Raw genomic sequence first — 25,641 nt, 5'->3', positions numbered from 1 at the left:
GAATCCAGATGTAATACATTTTATTTCAGATTAGTTAAATATGAGTAGTAGGCATGCAGCCAGGCTTGTCCCAAAACTTGTAATTGTACAGCATGTGCATATAAAATTTAACTTTTACATTTTGCTGGCAAAACTTAAAGGTAGAGTTTACAAGTGCCTTTTTTTTTGCTGCATTTCTATTTTGGTAATATATTGACTATATATTAAATGAATAGAGGAGCAAAATGACTTTACCTATAAGTTGTTAGTTATTTCATTCTCAGATTTTTTTTTGAAAAAGCAATGTCGTCATGGCAACAGTGATTTAGACCAAGCCATCAAAGGTTGTTTGTCATTAGTGCGTGAAAGTGTAAAAATTATGGCTTATAACTTCACAGCCTTCATCTTTAGTATTCCATCTACTACCCTCCAACCTGATGGTATGAACATTGATTTTGCCTTCTTGTGAACAAAATTCCCCCCCCCCAATTTCCCACTTTGACCTGACCATTCACTTTATCTTTCACCTGGGTCCCCTTCTCCTTCCCTTTCTCCTATTGTCCACTCTCCTCTCCTATCAGATTATTTATGCTCCACACCTTGATCTTTCCCACCCACCTAGTTTGACCCGTCACCTTCCAGCTGCCTCTTTCCCCTACCCCTGCCATTAATTCAGGCACCTTCCCCTTTCCTCTCAGTTCCGAAGAAGAGTCTCGACCCAAAACATTGTCTGTTTACTCTTTCTCATAGCTGCAGCCTGACATGGTGAGTTCCTCCAATGTTTTGTGTGTGTTGCTTCATTTCTCGTAATGTTTTTCCAAGAGTATCAGCGTCCTTCCGTACACTGAAGACATCTTTATGAATTACTCTGAAGCTTGCTATAGTTGGACAAGTTCTATAGTGTCCTCATCTCACAGAGATCATAAATTACCATTCAACAATATGACAACATATTCCTTTTCCAGACACTACCACAGAATCCTGCACAATCAACCCGTGTGAATTGTGATGTGCGGCCCTCTTGAGTTGATCTGGCAGTAATGTAGAGCAGAACCACAGACATTCAGCCAGTCCCCCTTTACCAAGAGATTGGAGGACCACTGGGTATTATTTCTGTCCTTGAGAATCTGCTTCTCAGCTTCATTGGTAGATTGCCTGCCTACAATCCATACCCCTCCATTTCCTGCATATCCATGTGTCTGTTAGGAACCATCCTAAACATGCTTTCGTATCTCTTTCTACCACTCTGTCTGGCAACCAATTCCAGAACTTGCCGTTCACTGTATGTCCATGAAAGTAACTTTCCCTGCGTGTCTCCTTTAAACGTCTTCCCACTCACCTTAATGCACTCCCTCCTGTATTGGATATTCTTACCCTAAGAGGAAGATTCAGACTGTCTACCCTATATCTCTGATAATCTTATAAACTTGGTATGTCTTGGTAAGCAGCAATTTTTTTAAATCAAAAGAAAAAGGTGAATAAAATGCACAGTGCAGGGAAATCAGTGTGGATTGAACAGTGCTGCTGGGAGCCAGAGTAGGTCTGAGGACTGAATGACATCCTTAAGCCATTCATTTGGTTAGCAGAAAGCTAAAGATAGCAAAGCTCAAGTAAAATATTGCAGATGCTAGCAATCTGAAATAAAAAATAGAAAATGTTGGCTATTTTCCACTGGTCGGGCAGCATCTGTAGAAACAAAAGATTTTGTGTTTCAGGTCTCTCCAAAGACAAGATCTGACATGACAACTGTTAATTCCCCTTTGGCTGCTACCTAACCTGCTGAGTATTTGTAACATCTGCTGCTTTTATTGCTCTTAAGAACAATTTAGTCTCCATTCTAAAGCTCCGTATAGGTGTTACCTTGGAACCCCACTAGAGTCATCAGTTGCCAATACCAGCAAGAGAACATTGGGAACAGGGCACTGGAGCGGCCAGTGACTGTTGGCCCACTCAAAATTTTGTTGAGCAAACAAACGGGGAGAGGACCTTGTGCTGTGATCAACCATGGCTGGGGTCAGTAACTGTGTTCGGGTGTTGATGGGTGTTGTGAATTTGTATGGTGGAGTAAGGGTAGGGAGAGTATTGGAGCACTGGGTTGGTTTCCAGTGGAGGGAGGGTCTAGTGCAATTGTAGGTTTGAGTGGAACAGGGTTGACCTTGGGGAGTTGGAAGATTGCCAGGGAGTTGGCCAGCTCAAAATAAACAGCCCCAATTTGTCACTGTTTCAGGAGGATTTGGTTTTCCGGGGGAAAAAACTGCAGATGCTGGAAATCTGATATGAAAACAGAAAGCTATTGCAAACCATCATTAGGCAGCATCTTTGTTGAGAGAAACAGTTACCATATCCTGAGAAGACCTGGTGATGGCCAAATTCAGCATAAGGTGGTATGAATGTTCTCACTCTGCTCCGAATAGACAATCAATTAGAAAAAGGCATCAATTGTGCCTCTCACACAATATTCCCATCTCTAATTTTTCAGGTTATTGTAAAGTGACCTGAAAATATGGGTTTTTTTTTTGATTTTTCACGCCAGAATATAATTCAGTCAGAGAAAAGACAGCAAAGGGATCCAAGAAAATGTGACCTTTTGTCCCATCTGCAGTTTATGGGTTGGGATAGCTTTGGCAGAAAAACACTTCTCTGAGGTGCTGAAAGGCGTTATAGTAAAGAATGTTCTCAAAAGCAGCAGGACTAGTTTCCTTCCAGGTAAGGCAACACATCACCTGCAAGTCTGTCAAGGTTATCTAGTGTAGTTAGAGCTCCCAGTGCAGGCTCCTCACATCAGTGAGAGCCATTGCAGATTTGGAGTCTAAGCACCTTTGCATTGTCCATTGCAAAAGACAGGGCCTCCCAGTAGCCAACCATTTTAATTCGACCTCCCATTCCCATTCTGACGTGTCTGGCCATGGCCATAATGAGACCAAACTCAGATTGGAGGAGCAGTACCTCATATTCTTCCTTGGTAGCCTTCAAACTGATGGCATGAACGGAGATTTTTCTAACTTCCAGTAATTACCTCCTTAACCCTGCCCATCATATCCCTTGGATTTGCTTCCCCTTCCTTTTCTTCCATAATCCACTGTCCTCACATTATTGCTCAATCTTCAGTCCTTTACGTCTTCCACATATCACCTCCCAGCTACTTATTTCATCTCCTGCCCCCCCCCCCGTTCCCAACCCACCCTCCTTCCCCACCCACAATCCTTCCCCTTACCTAGTTGCACTTATCACCTGCCAACTTGAACTCCCTTCCCTCCCCCTCATTATCCTGGCTTCTGCACACTTTCTTTCCTATCCCAATGAACGATGTCAGCTCAAGATGTTGACAGTTTATTCCCCTCCATAGATGCTGCCTGACTTGCTGAGTTCCTCCAGCAGTTTGTGTGTGTTGCTCTTAATAAAAAATATTCAGCTGTATGTAGCAACTATGAGATCCAGAGCAAATATTGGTGCAATTAAACAAAGTTATACATCGGTTTCAGTTTCTTACTTGCCTTAGAGAATGTTGGAGGAGATAAATTTTGGCTTAGTATGTCTGTTACTTTGCATTTCGATAATATTAGTGTGAGGGGGTGGTTTGTCAATCATAGGAAAGCAAAGCAGTTAATGTTTTGCTTGAGATGACTTCTGATGGTCTGTCCTGTCAAACAGTGTCACAGATGTAAAACAGTTCTTCAATTATAGGGCAGCATGACTCAACAACATCACTGGATCATCACCAGGTGCTTGCTGAAATGTTTCCTAAAATGATAATTGTGCATCCTCAGTCTCTTGTACCTCTTCCCTGAAGGTAGCAATGAAAAAATGGAATCAGACTCAATAAAACTTTCTGAAATGAATTAGACATATCTGGACAGGTCTATGAAAAACTGTCAGCAGCTGGATCGAACTGAAAAGTTCAAATAAAGACAGAAAATGCTGGAACTATTTCTACGTTGAAGACCTCTGTCTGCTGGAAATTCTTTCCTCTCACGATACTTAAACAGATATTTTTCTCCATTATTTTCTTTTTTCCAGAGTCTGTAGTGCTTTGATATTTCATTGGGAAGTTGAGCTGAATGGCCTCAACCATTTCATGATTTGAATAAGAGCCTTTACATGCAAACACTCCTTCAGGTTAATTGCTCTCCATTTAACCTTTGTGCTTCATCAAGGTTGTGCTAGTTTAGGGGTTGTTTGGACCATATCCAACCAAAAGAACAAAGTGCATATGTACCATGTTGAACATGATTGCAGATTCCTGTCTAAATGGTCGACTTTAAAAACAACACCAGGAGAAAAATATTTCAGTCTGATAAGTCCCTGCATTACAAATTTCCCACCTCTTCCTGTAACACTGTCAGATATTTCCTCTTCCACTTCTCATGTGTGTCCATTTCATCCTTCAGCAGCTGATTCCCACAATGTTCTTAGAAACATAGAAAACGTACAACATAATACAGGCCCTGCGGCCTACAAAGCTGTGCCGAACATGTCCTTATTTTAGAACTACCTAGGCTTACCCATCGCCCTCTATTTTTTTAAGATCCATGTACCTATCCAGGAGTCTGTTAACAGACCCTATCGTTTCCGCCTCCAGCACTGCTGCCAGCAGCCCATTCCACGCACTCACCACTCCCTGTGTTAATAAAAAAAAGATCCTTGTCCCTGACATCTCCTCTACACCTACTTCCAAATACCTTAAAACTATGCCCTCTCGCGTTAGCCATTTCAGCCCTGGGAAACTGCCTCTGACTATCTACATTATCAATGCCTCTCATTATCTTGTACACCTATATCAGGTCACCTCTCATCCTCCGTCGCTCCAAGGAAAAGAGGCCAAGTTCACTCAACCTGTTTTCATAAGGCATACTTCCCAATCCAGGCACCATCCTTGTAAATCTCCTCTGCACCCTTTCTATCATTGCCACATCCTTCCTGTAGTGAGGCAACCAGAACTGAGCACAGTACGCCACGTAGGGTCTGACCAGGGTCCTTTATATCTGCAACATTACCTCTCGGCTCTTAAGCTCAATCCCATGGTTGATGAAGGCCAATGCGCTGTATGCCTTCTTAACCGCAGAGACACAACACCCCTAACCTTTGTGTCATCAGCAAATTCAGTAACCCATCTCTCCACTTCCTCATCCAGGTCATTTATAAAAATCACAAAGGGAAGGGTCCAAGGACAGATCCCTGAGGCACACATACTGGTCACTGACCTCCATGCAGAATAGGACCCATCTACACCTTATGTGGGCAAGCCTTGCTGAAATCCATATACACTACGTTTACTGCTCTACCTTCATCAATGTGTTTAGTCACATCCTCAAAAAATTCAATCAGGCTAGTAAGGCATGACCTGCCCTTGACAAAGCCATGCTGACTATTCCTAATCATATTATGCCTTTCCAAATGTTCATAAATCGTGCTTCTCATGATCTTCTCCATCAACTTACCAACCACTGAAGTAAGACTCACTGGTCCATAATTTCATGGGCTATCTCCACTCCCTTTCTTGAATAAGGGAACAACATCCACAACCCTCCAATCCTCTGGAATCTCCCCCATAAGAACATAAGAAATAGGAGCAGGAGTGGGCCATCTGGCCCATCGAGCCTGCCCTGCCATTCAATATCATGGCTGATCTGTGTGTAAACTCAGCTCCATCTACCTGCCTTTTCCCCATAACCCTTAATTCCCCTACTATGTAAAAACCTATCTAACTGCATCTTAAATATATTTAGTGAAGAAGCCTCAACTGCTTCTCTGGGCAGGGAATTCCACAGATCCACCACTCTCTGGGAAAAACAGTTTCTCCTCATCTCCATCCTAAATCTTCTCCCCTGAATCTAGCTTCACCTACCAATGGAAACAACTTTCCTACTTCTACCTTATCTATCCCTTTCAAAATTTTGTATGTTTCTATAAGATCCCCTCTCACTCTTCCGAATTCCAAGTGACTCGATCTCTCCGCATAGGTTAACCCCTTCATCTCTGGAACCAACCTGGTGGACCACCTCTGCACCGCCTCCAAAGCCAGTATATCCTTCCTCAAGTATGGAGACCAGAAATGCATGCAGTACTCCAGGTGCGGCCTGTATAGTTGCAGCATGACCTCCCTGCTCTTCAATTCAATCCCTTGACCCACTCACTCAACTTATCTATATCCCTCTGCAGACTCTCCACATCTTCTGTACAATTTGCTTTTCCACTCAGTTTAGTGTCATCAGCAAATTTTGCTACGCTACACTCAGTCCCCTCTTCCAAATCATCAATGTAAAAGGTAAACAGCTGCGGGCCCAGCACTGACCCCTGCGGCACCCCACTCACCACAGACTGCCAACTGGCAAAACACCCATTTATACCAATTCTCTGCCTTATATTGGTTAACCAATCCACTATCCATGCTGATACACTTCCTCCGACTCCATGCATCCATATCTTATTTATAAGTCTCTTGTGCGGCACCTTATTGAATGCCTTCTGGAAATCTAAGTTTATGACATCCACCTGTTCCCCTCTATCCACTACACTCATTATGTCCTCAAAGAACTCCAGTAAGTTTGTCAAACAGGATCTGTCCTTTCTGAATCCATGCTGCATCTGTCTAAAGGAACCTCTCCTTTCTAAATGTTTTGCTATTTCTTCTTTAATGACAGCTTCAAGCATTTTCCCAACTACAGATGTTAAGCTAACTGGCCTATAATTGCCCATCTTTTGCCTACAAACTTTTTTAAACAGTGGCGTGACATTTCCTATCATCCATCCTCATTGATGATGTGAAGGTCATCGCCAGAGGCTCAGCAATCTCCTCCTTCACTTCCCACAGTAGCCTGGGGTACATTCTGTCCAGTCTCGATGATTTATCCAACTTGATGCTTTCCAAAAGCTCCAGTACATCCTCTTCCTTAATATCTATTATGCTCAAGCTTTTCAGTCAGTTGCAAGTCATCCCTACAATTGCCAAAATCCTTTTCCGTAGTGAATACTGAAGCAAAGTATTCATTAAGTACCTCTGCTATTTTCTCTGGTTCCATACACACTTTTCCACTGTCAGACTTAATTGGTTCTATTCTCTCACATCTTATCCTCTTGATTGTCACATATTTGTAGAATGCCTTGGGGTTTTCCTTAATCCTGTCCGCCAAGGCCTTCTCATGGCCCCTTCTGGCTCTCCTAATTTCATTCTTAAGCTCCTTCCTGCTAGCCTTATAATCTTCTAGATCTCTATCATAACCTTGTTTTTTGAACCTTTCATAAACTCTTCTTCTTGACTAGATTTACAACAGCCTTTGTACACCACGGTTCCTGTACCCTACCATCCTTTCCCTGTCTCATCGCAACATACCTATGCAGAACCCCACTCAAATATCCCCTGAATATTTGCCACATTTCACTGACAACATGTGTTTCCAATTTATGCTTCCATGTTCCTGCCTGATAGCCTCATATTTTCCCTAACTCCAATTAAACGTTTCCTTAACTTGCCTGTTCCTATCCATCTCCAATGCAATGGTAAAGGAGATAGAATTATGATCACTATCTCCAAAATGCTCTCCCATTGAGAGACCTGACACGTGACCAGGTTCATTTCCCAATACCAGATCAAGTACAGCCTCTCTTCTTGTAGGCTTATCTACATATTGTGTCAAGAAACCTTCCTGAACACACCTAACAAACTCCACCCCATCTAAACTCCTCACTCTAGGGAGATACCAATGAATATTTGATAAATTAAAATCTCCCACACAACAACCCGATTACTGTTACACCTTTTTAGAATCGATCTCCCTATCTGTTCCTCGATATCCCTGTTACTATTGGGTGGTCTATAAACAACACTCCGTAGTGTTATTGGCCCCTTCCTATTCCTAACTTCCACCTGTCCATGACTTCCTCCTTTTCTGCAGCTGTGACACTATCTCTGATCAACAGTGCTATGGCCCCACCTCTTTTGCCTCCCTTCCTGTCCTTTCTGAAACATCTAAAGCCTAGCGCTTGAATTAGCTATTCCTGCCCCTGCACCATCTAAGTCTCTATAATGGCCACAACATCAAAGCTCCAAATGCTGATCCACGCTCTAAACTCATCCGCTTTGTTCATAATACTACTTGCAGTAAAAAAAGGCACCTCTCAAACCATCGGTCTGAGCGCGTTCCTTCTCTGTCAACTGCCTATCTTCCCTCTTGCACTGTCTCCAAGCTTTCTCTATTTGTAAGCCAACCATCCTTTCCTCCATCTCTTCCTACCCCCAGCAATTCTATTTTAAACTCTCCCCAATGGCCTTAGCAAACCTCCCCACCAGGATATTGGTCCCCCTAGGATTCAAGTGCAACCCGTCTTTTTTGTACAGGTCACACCTGCCCCAAAAGAGATCCCAATGATCCAGAAATCTGAATCCCTGTTCCCTGCTCCAATCCTTCAGCCACACATTTATCCTACATCTCATTCCATTCCTATACTCACTGTCACGTGGCATAGGCAATAATCGCGAGATTACAACTTTTGTGGTCCTGCATCTCAACTTCCTTCCTAACTCCCTGTAGTCTGTTTCCAGGACCACCTCCCTTTTCCTACCTATGTCATTGGTACCAATATGTACCACGACCTGTGGCTGTTCTCCTTCCTATTTCAAGATATCATGGACGCAATCAGAAACATCCCGTACCCTGGCACATGGGAGGCAAACTACCATCCATGATTCTTTCCTGCGTCCACAGAATCATCTGTTGAGATAGACCTGATCAGGCCCTGGGGATTTATCTACCTTCATTAACTTTTAAGGCATCCAGCGCCTCATCTTCCTAGTTCACCTGCGCCTCTTCCAACCTGGTCTACTGCATTTAGTGCTCACAGGTCGGTCTCCTCTAAATTGGTAAAATCACATGCAGACTAAGTCACCATTCTGTGAAGTACCTTTGCTATGTCAGCAGTGGCTATCCCAAACTTTCTTAAATTATTTTAACTTTACTGTCCCATCCCATGTTGATCTATCCGTCCTCTATCTTCTACATTTCCATGGAGAGGCTAAATACAAATTGGAAGAACAACATATTATTATCCACTTGGGTAACTTCCAACACAATTTTATGTAGATTAGATTGCCCTGTAATGCTTTACCCACACCCACCACCTTCTCTTTCATATGCACTCACCTGTTGATGCACGATCAATAACTCTTGGAGATGTGAGGCGAGAGATAGGCTTTTATTAGCTGGAAGAGAAAGCACTATCAGCAGCAAGAGACCATTACACAACATCCTGGAGACTGAGGGAGGAGCAGTGCCTCCAATCGCCTTTATACAGGGGTCTGTGGGAGGAGCCACAGGAGCAGTCAGTGGGGGGGGGGGGCGGCGTGTTCAGACAGGTATATGTAGTTCACCACACCTGTTCATCTAGTTTTCTTCTCCATTTATTCATTTATCTCACCCTCTTCCACCTAGTTCCATCTGCCCATCAAACCCTCCTCACCTGGTTCTGCCCATCACCAACCAGCCTCGCTCCCACTTCCCCATATACTGCTGTACCACGCCAGTCCTTCCAGTTCCCCCCTCAGTCCTGATGCAGGCCTTGACCAGAAACATAGACCTTCACCTTTTGTCTCCACAGAAGCTATTTGACCTGCAGGTTCTGAGAGTATTCTGTTTTTTGTTTTAACATTATACTGTGCTGTTTAATTATTTTTAATTGTGTAATTGATCTGAAAATTGCCTTAAACCTTAGAACAAAAAGCACACCTAGATCTGCATACCAGAAGCTCTTGTTGCCCCAGAGTGTCCAAATGGCATAAGATCATGGGTTGGGCATATTTATTGTAAAACCGGTTGGGAATCAACTCCACATGCATGTGAGGTTGGTTGTAATGTTAACAGCCCTTTCGCAAGACCCTGCTGAGAGCTGAAGTCAGTTACTGAAAGGGTTAAGCCAGTGCCTTCGTTTCACCTGGGGAGTTTATTGGTGAAAGTCAGATCTGACAGCAGATAATTGGAAGGATTCTGACTACGGAGCTCCACAGGAATGTCTTAACAAGCTCCTCCCTCTGAAATACTGCTGGTTTAACAAAAGAAATTTCAAATTTGAGAAGTAACAAAAGATTTTTGACAAACAAGTACAGTTGTTTGTTTCTATACAGCATATTTGCTTTGACTGTCCACAGATACCTATGTGGAAACTCATAAGAACAAGGAAGTTGTGACGCACTATGCAAGCAATTTGAAATATTCTAGTTTCTGGCTCCAAGAGGTGCTTCAGTCGATCTTGTTGCCACAGAGAAAAACAAGTTGCCATACAAAGGAGAAAGGAGTTTGGCACTTTGTTCTGGGAGCTAATCTGATCAGTGTTTACATCTGAAAGACTTTGGTGTGTTCACGGGTGGTTTGACATGCTACCTGTAGTGCAGACCCGATGGGTTTAACCTTGATGGGTTATTGTAGCTTTCACCTGACCTGATGCTATATCATATGTTAGACCCTTGGAGTCTGGCTGAGAATGATGGAAGCACTCAGAAAATCCATTTACTCTTTGGCTCTACAGATGTCAACCTACAGGCGGGCCACCTTCGACGAGGATGACCTGATCAGCTCCATGGCTGAAGATGAAATTTATCCAGTGACCAGACAGGTAGGATGTCTGTTTAACCTTTGTAAACGGCAACATGAAGTTTTACCTTTTATACCCACAGTATTTAAAAATTCCCTGTTCCTCCCAAGCACTGAGTTCCTTTCAGTGCGTAACACTGACTGCTAAGTTTAGAAAATGTAACTTTAAACTAAGCTATGAAATCTAGTAAGTCTTGATTTACCTTGACTGATTTTTCACCTTGGAATCTTCTTCTTTTCATTGACATTTTAATAGTTTGTTTTATTTACTTTTCCTTAACTTTTTCCTTTGCCTTACCTTGCATTTATCAGTGATTTTTTTTTCCACCCTTCTCCTCTTTATCCACCCTCATCTCATCTGGGAAATCTGTACACCCTCGGAGCACATCAGCATTACAGTAAAAGCTACCTGTCATCATGAGCAACCCTAGCTACTTGATCCTTCACGAAGCTCTTGCACAGCTTCCTGAAGCCTTATAAAACTCCATAAGACCATAAGGCAGAGGAGCTGAAATGGGCCATTATGGTTGATGACTTTTAACCCCATTCCCTTGCCTTCTCCGCCACTGTCTGTAATGAATTTTGTACATTCTCACCTAAACAGTGTGGCTCTCCTTTTGAGTACTCCAGTTTCCTCCCAAATTCCAAAGATGTGCAGATGGGGTTAACGAGTTGTGGGCACTCTGTGTTCGTGCCAGAAGTGTAATGACACTTACCTTAGATGTTAAATTAGATGAGAAGGCAGAGAGTGGTAAATGGAGTCTAATCTGCATAGAAGGTGGTGATCAGTGGTGTTACATTGAGACCTGTTCTTGACCCCCAGTTCGATGTTACTTATCAATTACTTGGGTGAGTAAGTGGAAGGGTGGGTTAATACGTTTGTAGATGACAGAGAGGTTGGTGGTGTTGTGGATAGTTTAGAAGGTTGCCGTGGGTTACAATGGAACACTGATAGGTTGGAAAGCTGGGCAGAGAAGTGGCAGATAGAGTTCAATCCAGGAAAGTGTGAAGTGATAATGGCAGGATTATTTGCAGTGTGGAGGAACAGAGGTGTCAGAGGGTCTATCGATTCCTCAAAGTTGAGTGAGGAGTCTACACTAGGAAAAGCAGAGCCCTGTCTGTGTGGGTGCATGCAAAGGAGGAAAGGGGCTTGTTCGGCTGCTGTTGACTTGTTTCTGTTTTTGTTGTTGCTATTGCTTGTGTTGTTCTGGTGTTGTGGATCTGCTGTGTTGATGCCAGGATGTGTGGCAACGCTTCTGGGCTGCCCCAGCACATCCTTGGGTTGAGTTGGTTCTTAACACAAGCAACATATTTCACTCTGTTTCGATGTACACGTGATAAGTCCGAGTGACAGTTTAAAAAGACACAAGGTGTGCTGGTTTTTGTTAGTCAGAGAGCCACAAGGTATTGTTGCAACTCTATAAAACCCTGGTACTCTTGGAGTATTGTGTTCCATTTCCATCACCTCACAAGAAGGACGTGGAAATTTTGGAGACAGTGCAGAGGATTTTTACCAGGATGCTGCCTGGATTACAGATCACATCTTCTGAGGAAAGGTTGTGGAAGCCAGGGCTTTTCTCTTTGAAGTGAAGGAAGATGAGAGGCAAATTGATCAGCTTATCAGTTTAGAGGCATAGAGTGGACATCCCGTGCCTTTACCCCAGGATGGAAATGGCTAATACATGAGGAGGGTGGTGGATTTGTACAGGACAGAAACAGGCCCTTAATCTCACTGTTTCTGTGTCAACAATCAAACCCTCATCTCAGAGTTGCTATGAAATCAGTCCCACCCCACCCCTACCGATTCCACCCTCTCCTACTCACTAGAATTGATTTATTGATATATCTCCCAGACTGCCTAGATTTGGAATCTGGGAGGAAACTAGAAGCACCTGACTGAAACCCACACATTCACGGAGAATTTACAAATTCCACACAGACAGCAATGGAGGTCAGGAGTGAACATAGGTCACAAGAGCTGAGAAGTAGTGAAGCAGTGAGCTCCTTTCTTGAACCGCTACACACAGAGAATGCTCAGGATGCCCCTGTGATTGGAAAGTAACCTGAGGTACTATTTGAAAAGGAATAGGGGTTCACCAAAGCCAAGGTCCATCTCTCACCCAGCACCCAAAAGTGTGTGGTCTAGAAATTCACCTCACCTTTATTCACACACAAGCAGATTTTGCACGGAGCACTGGTGACAGGGTCGACTTCAGCAGAGTTCTAACAAAGCCGATTCATCAGGTGTCACTCTTCATCCATTGTCCATACCCCATCGTGTATCATGTGCCCTAATCTGAAAGAGTAGAGACAATTACTAGAGATTAGAGATGCTCAGATATTGGAGCTTTTGAAGAGTTACACACTGAAGAGTTGAAGAGTTGGCACTGCCATGGTTTTGCTAGGCATGACCAGCAGCAGAAGATTATTTGGAGGTTAAGTGCATTGTGAGGGGTTGCCTCATTGGAAGGTTGGACACTAGTAAATCACTGTCAAATTAAAAAGCCCAACAATCTCCACCTAGGCAACCTGGGAGTACTCAAAGACCCCTGGACAATCCAAAATTGCTCTGGATGCAGGCAAACAGGCCTCCTTATGCAATGCATCAAACATGAAGGAGTTATTCACAACTGGGATTTCCAGTCTGGACTGATTCAATGAGAAAATCAACATAATTTCATCCAACCCCAAAAATGAGAATACTTTCCAGATTCATGCGGCCAAAACCAAGCCATTCAACATCTGAATTGGCTGCCTATTGCCCCACACTGTTCTTTGTAAATCTAGCTGCACGTTTTTACAGCTCCCAAATGGCTTTCGTAAAATTTAAAGCACTTCATTGGCTAGTAAACACTCTGGGAGATCCTGAGGACTTGGAAAAGTGTTGTATAGGTATTAACAGCATCACTTTTGTCATGGGATCCTCTCAAGGTCATAGAGTTCATTGGGTGTGCATGATAAGAACATGGTGAACATCTGATGTTCAAATGTTCTGTAAACTAAGCATAATAACACAAAGCACCTTCAATTAATGCTTAATCCTGCCAGCTGTGCTGGTTATTATTCTCTTAATTTTTACACCAGAGGTGGGGTTTCATTCATAACCCTCAAGTTACTAATCATTTTTGAGCTGCGCCACCCAGCAGTTGCCCAATATTAAACAACACACACAAAATGCTGGTGGAACATAGCAGGCCAGGCAGCATTTATAGGGAGAAGCACTGTCGACGTTTCAGGCCGAGACCCTTCGTCAGGACTAACTGAAAGGAAAGATACTAAGAGATTTGAAAGTAGGAGGGGGAAATGCAAAATGATAGAAGACCGGAGGGGGTGGAATGAAGCTAAAAGGTGATTGGCAAAAGTGATACAGAGCTGGAGAAGAGAAAGGATCATGGGACGGGAGGCCTAGGGAGAAAAAAAGGGGGAGGGGAGCACCAGAGGGAGATGGAGAACAGGCAGAGTGATGGGCAGAGAGAGAGAGAGAAAAAAAACAAACAACTAAATATGTCAGGGATGGGGTAAGAAGGGGAGGAGGGGCATTAGCAGAAGTTAGAGAAGTCAATTTTCATGCCATCAGGTTAGAGGCTACCCAGCCAGTATATAAGGTGTTGTTCCTCCAGCCTGAGTGTGGCTTCATCTTGACAGTAGAGGAGGCCATGGATAGACATATCAGAATGGGACTGGGATGTGGAATTAAAATGTGTGGCCACTGGGAGATCCTGCTTTCTGTGGTGGAGAGAGCGTAGATGTTCAGCGAAATGGTCTCCCAGTCTGCGTTAGGTCTCACCAACATATAAAAGGCCACACCGGGAGCACCGGACATAGTATACCACACCAGCCCAATATTAAACTTGGCCCAATCGCAGCACAATTTACAATGACCAATTAACCAAACAAGCAGTACATCTTTGGACTGTGGGAGGAATCCAGAGCACCAGAGGAAACCACGCAGTCACAGGGCGAATGCACAGACTCTGACGGAACTGATCTGCGGGTCACCGGCACTGCAAAGCAGTACTAACCACTACGCTGCCAAATCTTGACACTAACGCATCCCAGTGGGATGATTAAAGACAGTAACCAAATGGGAAGTGAGTGCAGAATTTGCCTTTGCTACAGAAAGGGCACCTCACAGAGCGGTTTTGAATATCGGTCACAGAAACTTCCCACTGTTTATGCATTGGCTCCAGACACAGTGTCCTAGTCTGCTAAGAGACTAGGATATCAGTGTTCTATCAACTGAGCTCATCAATAAGCAGGCGACTGAGCCAACCAATTCTCCAAGCTGAAGTTTGGCTTCTAACCCTTCTGTTTTCTTTCTCAGTAAATGCCAAGCCAAAACTTAATCCCAATATTTTCAAGTTATATTTTAAAAAAAACAAGTGAGGCTTTAAATGACAAATACAAAATTTACCTTCTGACCTCTGAATTTTCAACCATTTTCTAAAGAACATTCACTCTGAAGCTGTTCTCAACAGAGAAGCTGAGTGAAGTGGTTGTGTTTTCACTTTAGATTAAGAAAAGGATTACTTCTGAGTTATTCCTTGTTCATTAATCAAAGTAAGGATCTGCTAAAGTGTCTCTGCATATTGTGTTTGTCCGCCTGATGCAGGAATATATATGAAGGAGAAGAAGTTTACTCCAAGGTGCCTTGGAGTCTGATGACAGTCCCTTTTTAAAGTATATATTTTTTTTAATTCTTAAAAAAATCTCAAAAATTGTGAATTTAAAATTGAATACACTTCTGGCAGGGGTGCCTTTCGAGCCCTGGCATTCTGCACCTTGGAGTAAGGCCATTTAATCCACCTTCAAAAACTGTCTGCTTATTCCAACCTCCCTGCCCTTTCCTCTAAATGTTTCCTTTTTAAGTAATCACCCATCCCTCCTGAGAAAATTATTATTGACTCTAATTCCAGTTCCATTTCAGGCAATGAATTCCAGATCATAACTGCACACTGTGTTAGAAGGCAGAATTCATCTTGTTACCCCCATCTAGACTTTTAGGCCAGTTTCCATAAATTGGTGTCTCGGTGTAAGTGAGCCTCAGTGCCTGGAACAAGACTGCCACTTCACATGACCACTGCGAGGGGCAGGATTCCAGCTTCTATTATTTCTCCAAGTAACATCAAGTGATTCAATTAAAGCCCTCAGATTTATTCTGATACATCAGTCCAAGGCCTTCACAACTGCCATGATGAGGCCACACTCAGGTTAGATGAGCAACACATCTTGCCCACCCACCTACTTTTCCCCCTCACCGGGCTTCACCTATCACTTGCAAGCTTGCACTCCTTCCCCTCCCCCATCTTCTGATTCCGGCTTCTTCCCCCTACCTTTCCAGTCCTGATGAAGGGTCTCTGCCTGAAACATCAACTGTTTGTTCCCCTCTATAGATGCTGTCTGACTTGCTGAGTTCCTCCATTTTTTTTTTGTGTGGTATGAACAATGCTTGTCTTTTTTTTTAAAAGAGAGAAAAATTAGAAATCAGACTGAGAGAAAATGTAGAAGAGTTTAAACACTTTAAATTGTGGAAGGCAAATGTGAGTGCAACATGGGATTTGTAGGATTGTGGGTATTGACAAATAGGCAACCATTATTATAAAGTGATTAGAAACAATTAAATTAGAAGGCTCGCAAACACATGAAAATCTACAGATGCTGGAAATCCAAGCAACACACAAAATGCTGGAAGAACTCAGCAGGCCAGGTAGCATCTATGGAAAAGAGTAAACAGTAAACATTTTGGTCCGAGACCCTTCATCAAACTGGAAGGCTATAAAGTTATGGAACTTGATTATTGCTTAAGAATATAAGGAGTGAATGGCATTCAGCACTATCTGCCTGCTCTGTCATTTGGTAAGCTCCTGGCTGATCTTCTACTTCCTGCACTAATCCCATGTCCCTTGATTTCCCAAGCAGCCAAAAAGCTATCAAACAGTCTTTAATATATTCACCATGGCTCCCCTGAGTACAGAGTTCCAGAGAATTTGTTGTCCTCTAGGTGAAAAGCTGCTTAGTCCTTGTGTTGAGACTGTGACCCCTGGTTCTAGACACCCAACCAGGACAGTGCCACCCCTGCATTGATCCTGTCAAAACCTGTTGGAGTTATGTGTTTCATTAAGTTGATCCCTCATTCTCCTGAATTCCAGTGACTGTGGCCTAATGCGTTTGATCTTTCTTCATGGAGTTATCCCTCCATTCCCAGAATTAAGCTGGTGACCCTGCGTATACTCTCTTTATTCATATGTATTGCAAGATTCTGCCAATTATTTATATCATTTGTTTAATTACTTTTGCTTTAACTGAAGAGCCTAGTCTACAGCTACAAGAAGTCACTTGTGACTCATGAATGTTGATTTTAGATACAGCATATTTATTGTGTAGACTGCACACAGTATGACAAACCAATTCTCAACAAAAATGGAAGTCAGTCTGTTCATGGAACCCAAAGGGTCACCTCTCCATAAATATGGCACGGTCTCTTTACCTCTAGGTTCTTCGTGTTTTCTCAGAATCCAAACATCAGTACGATTGTTTTTCCTTTGATCTTGCGTGAATAATAATCTCCAGAACCACACACTCAAAGTGCTGGAGGAACTCAGCTGGTCAAGCAGTATCTGTGGAAATAAATAAACAGTTGACGATTTGGGCCAAGACCCACCAGAACTATTGGTTTTCTGCTTCATTGCATTTTTCTCAGCTTGGACTGTTCTTGATGTAGGGGTATCACATAACCAACCAGACTTTACCACAGATGTACTGGCTCCCACAGTAAGGCTTTTAATTCTCCCTACTTCCTTAATACTTCATTTGTTTTGAGAGCCATGCTTGTTTATGAATTCCTTGTAGATGTAATTAATATCCTGGTGCAGCCCATTCTCTGATCTTCACAATCTCCAAGTTGAGAAAATAATCCCGTTTCACTCTTTTTCTGCAGTTAGCAAGTTTTTTGATTTATTTAACCATCATTCTTACCCTCGGCCATTAGACTCTATAATGAATCAGCCTATAGCCAGGGAAGTGATGACCCCTCCTGTTAGACTGTTTGAGGTAATTTTTTCTTTCTTACTTCTCTTCTAATATTTAAATATTTGTATATCTGCACACTTGTAATGCAACTGTGACACTGTAATTTCTTAAGTTATCTATCTTAATTTTATTCTGTTAATATTGAATTACTGCATATTACTTTTGAATAAAAAATATAAATAAAATTTTCTCTCCGCAACTTGAACACACCTGAAATGTTGACTCTATTTTTCTCCCCATTGATGCTGAAAAGCTGCTGGGTGTATCTAACATTTTAACAGAGCATGGAACATGGAACAATTCAGACCCTTCAGCCCATGATGTTGTGCCAACCATTTAATCTACTTTTAGATTAATCTAATCCTTCCCTCCTGTATAACCCTCCATTTTTCTATCATCCATATGCCTATCTTAAGGTTTTCTTAGGTATCCCTGATGTGTCTGCCTCTACTACTACCTCTGGCATTGTGTTTCATTTCCTTACCAGTCTGTGTAAAAGGAAACTTACCTCTGACATCTCCAATCCCCCATGCTTTCCACCTATCACATTAAACTTCTGCCCCTCCCCCATATTACCCATTCTATCTGCGAAAAAAAAATTTTGGCTACCCTCTCAATCAATGCCACTTGTCATCTTGTACACCTTTGTCAAATCACCTCCCATCCTCTTTTTCCAAAGTGAAAAGCCTGAGCTCATTCAATCTACTTTCATACGTCATGCTCTCTAATCCAGGCAGCAACCCAGTAAATCTCCTCTGCACCCTCTCTAAAGCTTCCACATCCTTCCTATTATGAGATGACCAGAACTGGAAACAAAGTGTGGTCTAACCAATGCTTTATAGAGCTGTAGTATCCTTTGTGAAATCCAATCCCCTGACTAATAAAAGCCAAAACACAATATGCATTCTTAACATTCCTATCACCTGTGACAACTTCGGGAGATCTATGGGTGTGTTGATGCCAAGATTCCTCTGTTCTTATAACCATATAACAATTACAGCACGGAAACAGGATATCTCGGCCCTCCTAGTCCGTGCCGAACTCTTAATCTCACCTAATCCCACCTACCCGCACTCAGCCCATAACCCTCCACTCCTTTCCTGTCCATATACCTATCCAATTTTACCTTAAATGACACAACTGAACTGGCCTCTACTACTTCTACAGGAAGCTCATTCCACACAGCTATCACTCTCTGAGTAAAGAAATACCCCCTCGTGTATCCCTTAAACTTCTGCCCCCTAACTCTCAAATCATGTCCTCTTGTTTGAATCTCCCCTACTCTCAATGGAAACAGCCTATTCACGTCAACTCGATCTATCCCTCTCAAAATTTTAAATACCTCAATCAAATCCCCCCTCAACCTTCTACGCTCCAATGAATAGAGACCTAACTTGTTCAACCTTTCTCTGTAACTTAAGTGCTGAAACCCAGGTAACATCCTCGTAAATCGTCTCTGCACTCTCTCTAATTTATTGATATCTTTCCTATAATTCGGTGACCAGAACTGCACACAATATTCTAAATTTGGCCTTACCAATGCCTTGTACAATTTTACCATTACATTCCAACTTCTGTACTCAATGCTTTGATTTATAAAGGCCAGCGTTCCAAAAGCCTTCTTCACCACCCTATCTACATGAGACTCCACCTTCAGGGAACTATGCATTGTTATTCCTAGATCTCTCTGTTCTTCTGCATTCCTTAATGCCCTACCATTTACCCTGTATGTTCTATTTGGATTATTCCTGCCAAAATGTAGTACCTCACACTTCTCAGCATTAAACTCCATCTGCCAACGTTCAGCCCATTCTTCTAACCGGCATAAATCTCCCTGCAAGCTTTGAAAACCCACCTCATTATCCACAACACCTCCTACCTTAGTATCATCGGCATACTTACTAATCCAATTTACCACCCCATCATCCAGATCATTTATGTATATTACAAACAACATTGGGCCCAAAACAGATCCCTGAGGCACCCTGCTAGTCACTGGCCTCCATCCCGTTAAACAATTATCCACCACTGCTCTCTGGCATCTCCCATCCAGCCACTGTTGAATCCATTTTATTACTCCAGCATTAATACCTAACGACTGAACCTTCTTAACTAACTTTCCATGTGGAACTTAGTCAAAGGCTTTGCTGAAGTCCATATAGACTACATCCACTGCCTTACCCTCGTCAACATTCCTCATAACATCTTATAAAAATTCAATAAGGTTTGTCAAACATGACCTTCCACGCACAAATCCATGCTGGCTACTCCTAATCAGATCCTGTCTATCCAGATAATTATTAATACTATCTCTAAGAATACTTTCCATTAATTTACCCACCAATGATGTCAAACTGACAGGTCTATAATTGCTAGGCTTAATTCTAGAACCCTTTTTAAACAATGGAACCACATGAGCAATACGCCAATCCTCCGGCACAATCCCCATTTCTAATGACAGCTTAAAGATCTCAGTCAGAGCTCCTGCTATTTCTACACAAACTTCCCTCAAGGTCCTGGGGAATATCCTGTCAGGACCTGGAGATTTATCCACTTTTAAATTTCTTAAAAGCACCAGTACTTCCACCTCTTTAATTGTCATAGGTTCCATAACTTCCTTACTTGATTCCCACACCTTACACAATTCAATATCCTTCTCCTTAGTGAATACCGAAGAGAAGAAATCGTTCAAAATCTTTCCCATCTCCCTCAGCTCCACACATAGCTGACCACTCTGATTCTCTAAGGGGCCAATTTTATCCCTCACTATCCTCTTGCTTTTAATATAACTGTAGAAACCTTTTGGATTTACTTTCATCTTATTTGCCAAACCAACCTCGTATCTTCTTTTCGCTTTTCTAATCTCTTTCTTAAGATTCCTTTTACATTCTTTATATTCCTCGAGCAATTCCTTTACTCCATGCTGCCTATATCTATTGTAGACATCCCTCTTTTTCCAAACCAAGTTTCTAATATCCCTTGAAAACCATGGTGCTTTCAAACCTTTAACCTTTCCTTTCAACCCAACAGGAACATAAAGATTCTGTACCCTCATAATTTCACCCTTAAATGACCTCCATTTCTCTATTACATCCTTCCCATAAAACAACTTGACCCAATCCACTCTCTCTAAATCCCTTCGCATCTCCTCAAAGTTAGCCTTTCTCCAATCAAAAATCTCAACTCTAGGTCCTGTCCTGTCCTGTCCTTCTCCATAATTATATTGAAGCTAATGCTATTGTGATCACTGGACCCGAAGTGCTCCCCAACACATACATCTGTCAGCTGACCTATTGTATTCCCTAACAGGAGATCCAACACTGCCCAATCTCTAGTCGGTACTTCTATGTATTGTTGCAAAAAACTATCCTGCACACATTTCACAAACTCTAAACCATCCAGCCCTTTTACAGAATGAGCTTCCCAGTCTACGTGTGGAAAATTAAAATCTCCCACAATCACCACCTTGTGTTTACTACAAATATCTGCTATCTCCTTACACATTTGCTCTTCCAACTCACGCTCCCCATTAGGTGGCCTATAATACACTCCTATCAGTGTTACTACACCTTTCCCATTCCTCAATTCCACCCAAATAGCCTCCCTAGAGGAGCTCTCTAATCTATCCTTCCAAAGCACTGCCATCAGATTTTCTCGGACAAGCAATGCAACACCTCCTCCTCTGGCCCCTACTACTCTATCACACCTGAAGCAACTAAATCCAGGAATATTTAGTTGACAATCACACCCTTCCTGCAACCATGTTTCACTAATAGCTACAACATCATAATTCCAGGTATCAATCCACGCTTTAAGCTCATCCACCTTTCTTACAATGCTCCTAGCATTAAAATAGATACATTTAAGATACTCTCCACCCCCTCCTCTCTTTTCATCCCTAACAATGCATTCAAATTTATTATCCTTTTCTTTCTTCTCCCTTACATCTTCGGGCTGAGCGCATCCCTTCTCCATCACCTGCCTTTCCTCCCTCACACACTGTCTATTTACTTGCTCTACTGGTGAACTAACCTCCTCTCCCATGGTTTCCACAAATTGATTCCCACCCCCCCCCCCCATCTTACTAGTTTAAAGTCTGCCCTGTAGCCCTAGCAAACCTCCCCGCTAGGATATTGGTCCCCCCAGGATTCAAGTGTAACCCGTCCTTCTTGAACAGGTCACGCCTGCCCCAGAAGAGGTCCTAATGATCCAGAAACGAATCCCTGCCCCCTGCTCCAATCATTCATCCTCCACCTAATTCTATTCCTACTCTCACTGTCGTGTGGCACAGGCAGTAATCCCGAGATTACTACCTTTGCGGTCCTTCTTCTTAACTGCCTTCCTAACTCCCTATACTCTCGTTTCAGGACCTCTTCCCCTTTCCTACCTATGTCATTGGTACCTACATGTACCACGACCTCTGGCTCCTCACCCTCCCACTTCAGGATATCTTGGACGCGATCAAAAACATCCCGGACCCTGGCACCAGGGAGGCAAATTACCATCCAGGACTCCGGATCACCTCCACAGAACCGCCTGTCTGAACCCCTGACTATCGAGTCTCCTATTACTATGGTCCTCTTTCTTCTATCCCTACCCTTCTGCTCTAAGAATTCTGCCTTCCAAAGCGAATCACTTCACATTTTTTTTTCTGAGATTACCTCCACCTGCTACAAATTCTATTGTATTTCTTGTAATTACTGTGAATGCACACAAGAAAATGAATCTCAGAGTTGTATATGGCCGCATATACAAACTTTGATAATAAATTTACTTTGAGCTTTGCAAAAATCATTGCCAAAGGTAAAGCAGTTTCTTCACTCTTTTCTCCTTGTAACTTGGGCTATATCCCACCTGGTCCTGGGAATGATCTGTCCTAATGTTTTTCAAAACACATCCTCTTTCTTAATGTTGACATGTTCTAGCATATCAACCTGTTTTACATAGTGCTCACGAACTTCAAAGTCCCTCTCACTGGTGAATACTGAAGAAAATTATTTTCTGTTTTTAAGAAGAACATTTAAAAGCAATCAATCATGGCTAATTTTCCCCCCACCTTCTCCCCATAAGCTTTAACCCCCTTAACAATGAAGAAGCTATCAGTCTGTGCCTTAAATACACCCAATGACTTGGCTTCCTGTGAAAGTGACAACAAATGCTACTGGACTACCTCCTGGCTAAAGAAATTAATCCTCCTGTCAGTTTTAAAGGGATATTCCTTTATTCTGGTGTTTTATTTTATATCCTAGACTCTCCTACTAATGGAAACATCTCCACATCTACTCTATCTGAGCCTTGCAGTATTCAATAGGTTTCAATGAAATCTCCCCTTTATCAGGTACAGGCCCAGAAACATCAAATGTTCCTCAGCGATTAATCCTTTCATTCTTGAGCTTATTCTTGTGAACCACCTCCATTTTCTAAAAAAATCCAAGATGGTTCTGATAGAGGGCTATTGTGTCCATTTCACACCCTTCTTCCCCCCTCCTTATCAGAGCATCTATCCTATGACTATTCCTCATCACGGACTTATTCAATTCTGCTATGGACAGTTCCAAGCCTAGCTGTGAAAGATGGAGGGTTTGACATAGAGTGAGGAACTCTATTCTGTAAAAGCTCAATACTACAAAAATGCCAACAGAAGCTCCGAAGTCTTAAGACTCTGGCGAGCTGCTATCAGCAGACATTTCTCCACAGTAAATTTCATCCGCCTTGACTCTGTCCATTCAGTCTTCATAGGTTGTTCTGACCTGCTACTGACACATTACTGTGTGTAGTAACAAAGAGCTAGTTATCTACAACATTTGAAGCATTATCAATTCAAGCTACTTCCTACAAATATGTCTGTCTTTGTATAAGGAGACAAAAACTGACATACAATTTAGTATGTGTGGTCTAATTAGAGCTATATTATATATTTTATATTTTACTATATATGTATATTTTTTGAATTTAAAACAGTCTTGCTAAGAAGGCTAGCACTTGCCAAGTTGTTTGGTATACCAGAATGTCACAGTCCTCTAGGGATGGCCCTTTATTTTGAGGCTGTGCCTTCAGATCCTGGACACACTTAAAAATGGAATCGTCCTCTCCGTATCCACTCTATCCAGGCCTTTCAATCAGGGAATCTTCTACAAGCCCAGCTACATTAATTGTAACTGGGGTATGTGTCCACCCTGGAGACCAATACATGAAAATTATGCAGCATGAAACAATGGGCAATTTGAATCAGCCTCCAAGATATAAGGGCTGTTTACAGGAGTCCAACAATCCTCCAGTATATTTTCAGTATTCTTGACAGTTCAGGAGTCCATTTGGATCACTACGGCTATTCTCCCTTGATTTCTTTTCCCCTGTAACCTATTGCCCTGCATTCCCATTAATTCTACTAACCCCCTTCACTTGTGGCAAGTTACAAAGGCAAGTTCATCTGGCAGCCTGTTTTTTCTTTGCGCTGCAGGAGTAAATCAAATCACAAAAGCAGGCAACATTCTTGGAGACACTTGGTAGAGGCTTCCGGACTCAACATGACATGACATTTTATAAACTAATGATCAAATGTAACAGCAGAACAGTTCTATAGTTACAACTTACCTAAAATGCTTCTTTTGAATGACATATAATATTCAAACACTTAGATCATCACACCAACATTCCAGATTCCCAAAATGAACATTAGCTGCATTCATGCATATGCAAACATATCAGGTCCACGCAATGTTTCCTGTTTCGCAATCAACCCCAGTCTGCAGCTCCAGGGAGACCATTGTTCTGAGCAGCATTTTAAACTCAGTCTACAATCAACATTCAGATCCGAAGGCTGGTTGCTGTAATAAATTAATATTTGCTATACTCCATAATTCCAGAATATGCCTCAACAGCAGTCCCAAGGAAATTGCACATACACCAGCAAGTGCCAACCTTACTTCCTTGCCCATCCCTCAAGCCTACATGAAGGAAACATCAAAAACTGGAGTGAGCACAATCCATGCAAATTATTATGAGTATCTCTCTGTAGCCCTGAATAACTGCAGTGGAATATTTTTCCACTAGTTGGCATATCTTGCTCCTGTACACCCTCTCATCTCCATCTGAGATTCTAGCAACAGAAATCCTGACTGAATTTGAGAGACAGAAAATTTCAAAATAAGATTTGTTAAATTTAAGCATTCATTTGAGTGCTCTGAACCTGAGTGTGATCCTCGTCCATCTACAGCCACCTAGGTGTTTTGATTCCCACTCTATTGTACTCAACAGATTACTTGCATCAGAGTTGGTGATAGGGTGGGTCCCTGCACTATTTACACAAAGCCTCAGTGCTCCCTCCAGGCCCCGGGGTGTTGCTAATCACCCCTGATAGTAGTACAAAGGACTACCCCATTTAATAGATTGCCAAATGGTGAAGAAAATCTTCAAGAAGCCTTATCTTTGGCTTGTGATAACATTCCTAGCATTGTAATTGCTGTGTGCCAGCATTGGCTTGTCATTGATCTGAAACATTGACCTGTTTCTCTGATATCATGTGTTGGCTGAGTACGTTCACAATTCCAGATCTTACATACTCCCTGTCATGCCCTTGTCAAACAAATTTCAGGATTTTCTTGAATAATATGAAATGGGGAAAATGGAAAATAATTATATTTTAGTGGTACCTTTAAAGGCTGTGGGATATGACCAAGTTCTTCACAGCCAATAAAGTACATCTGAAGTAGAATTTAAAGGCTGAGTTTTCCTGCTCATAGTGACGTACAGCATAGAATTAAACTCTTCAGCCTACCAAATACAATGTGACCAGGCGTGCAACAAAGTATCAATAAAGAAACAGACTTGCAGTACCTCAAAGACTACTCATTCGCCCGGTAATTTGACATAATCATAGGCTCTCCCCCCCCCCCCCCCCACTCCCACTCCCTCTCCCAGCAAGAGGGGAGTCATAACAAACATCTTGCTGATTTATGATGTTAAAAGTCTGTTGCATCACTTTTTCCAAGCTCTGTGCCCAAAGAACTCAGGTCTCTGGACATACAGCCAGCAACCAGCTCCCACCACACAC

At 42.4% G+C, this 25,641-nt stretch overlaps 1 protein-coding gene across 4 annotated transcripts in view; it reads left to right on the top strand.

Annotated features, from left to right (window-relative positions):
• Positions 1-25,641, top strand: part of LOC132382002 (endothelin-converting enzyme 1-like) — a 314,075-nt gene that overhangs the window by 196,033 nt on the left and 92,401 nt on the right. For 3 of the 4 annotated variants that reach the window (XM_059951778.1, XM_059951780.1, XM_059951777.1), the window contains exon 2: positions 10,495-10,581. In XM_059951778.1, coding sequence (XP_059807761.1) covers positions 10,495-10,581 — 87 coding nt within the window. Of the gene's footprint in view, positions 1-10,016; positions 10,582-25,641 lie in introns of those variants that run through there. The other variant, XM_059951776.1, reaches the window with a different exon arrangement.

This window comes from Hypanus sabinus, chromosome 27 (genome assembly GCF_030144855.1).
Source record: "Hypanus sabinus isolate sHypSab1 chromosome 27, sHypSab1.hap1, whole genome shotgun sequence".
NCBI classification, from domain to species: domain Eukaryota; kingdom Metazoa; phylum Chordata; class Chondrichthyes; order Myliobatiformes; family Dasyatidae; genus Hypanus; species Hypanus sabinus.
The sequence above is the reverse complement of the archived record's forward strand: the minus strand, read 5'-3'. Positions and strand labels throughout refer to the sequence as shown.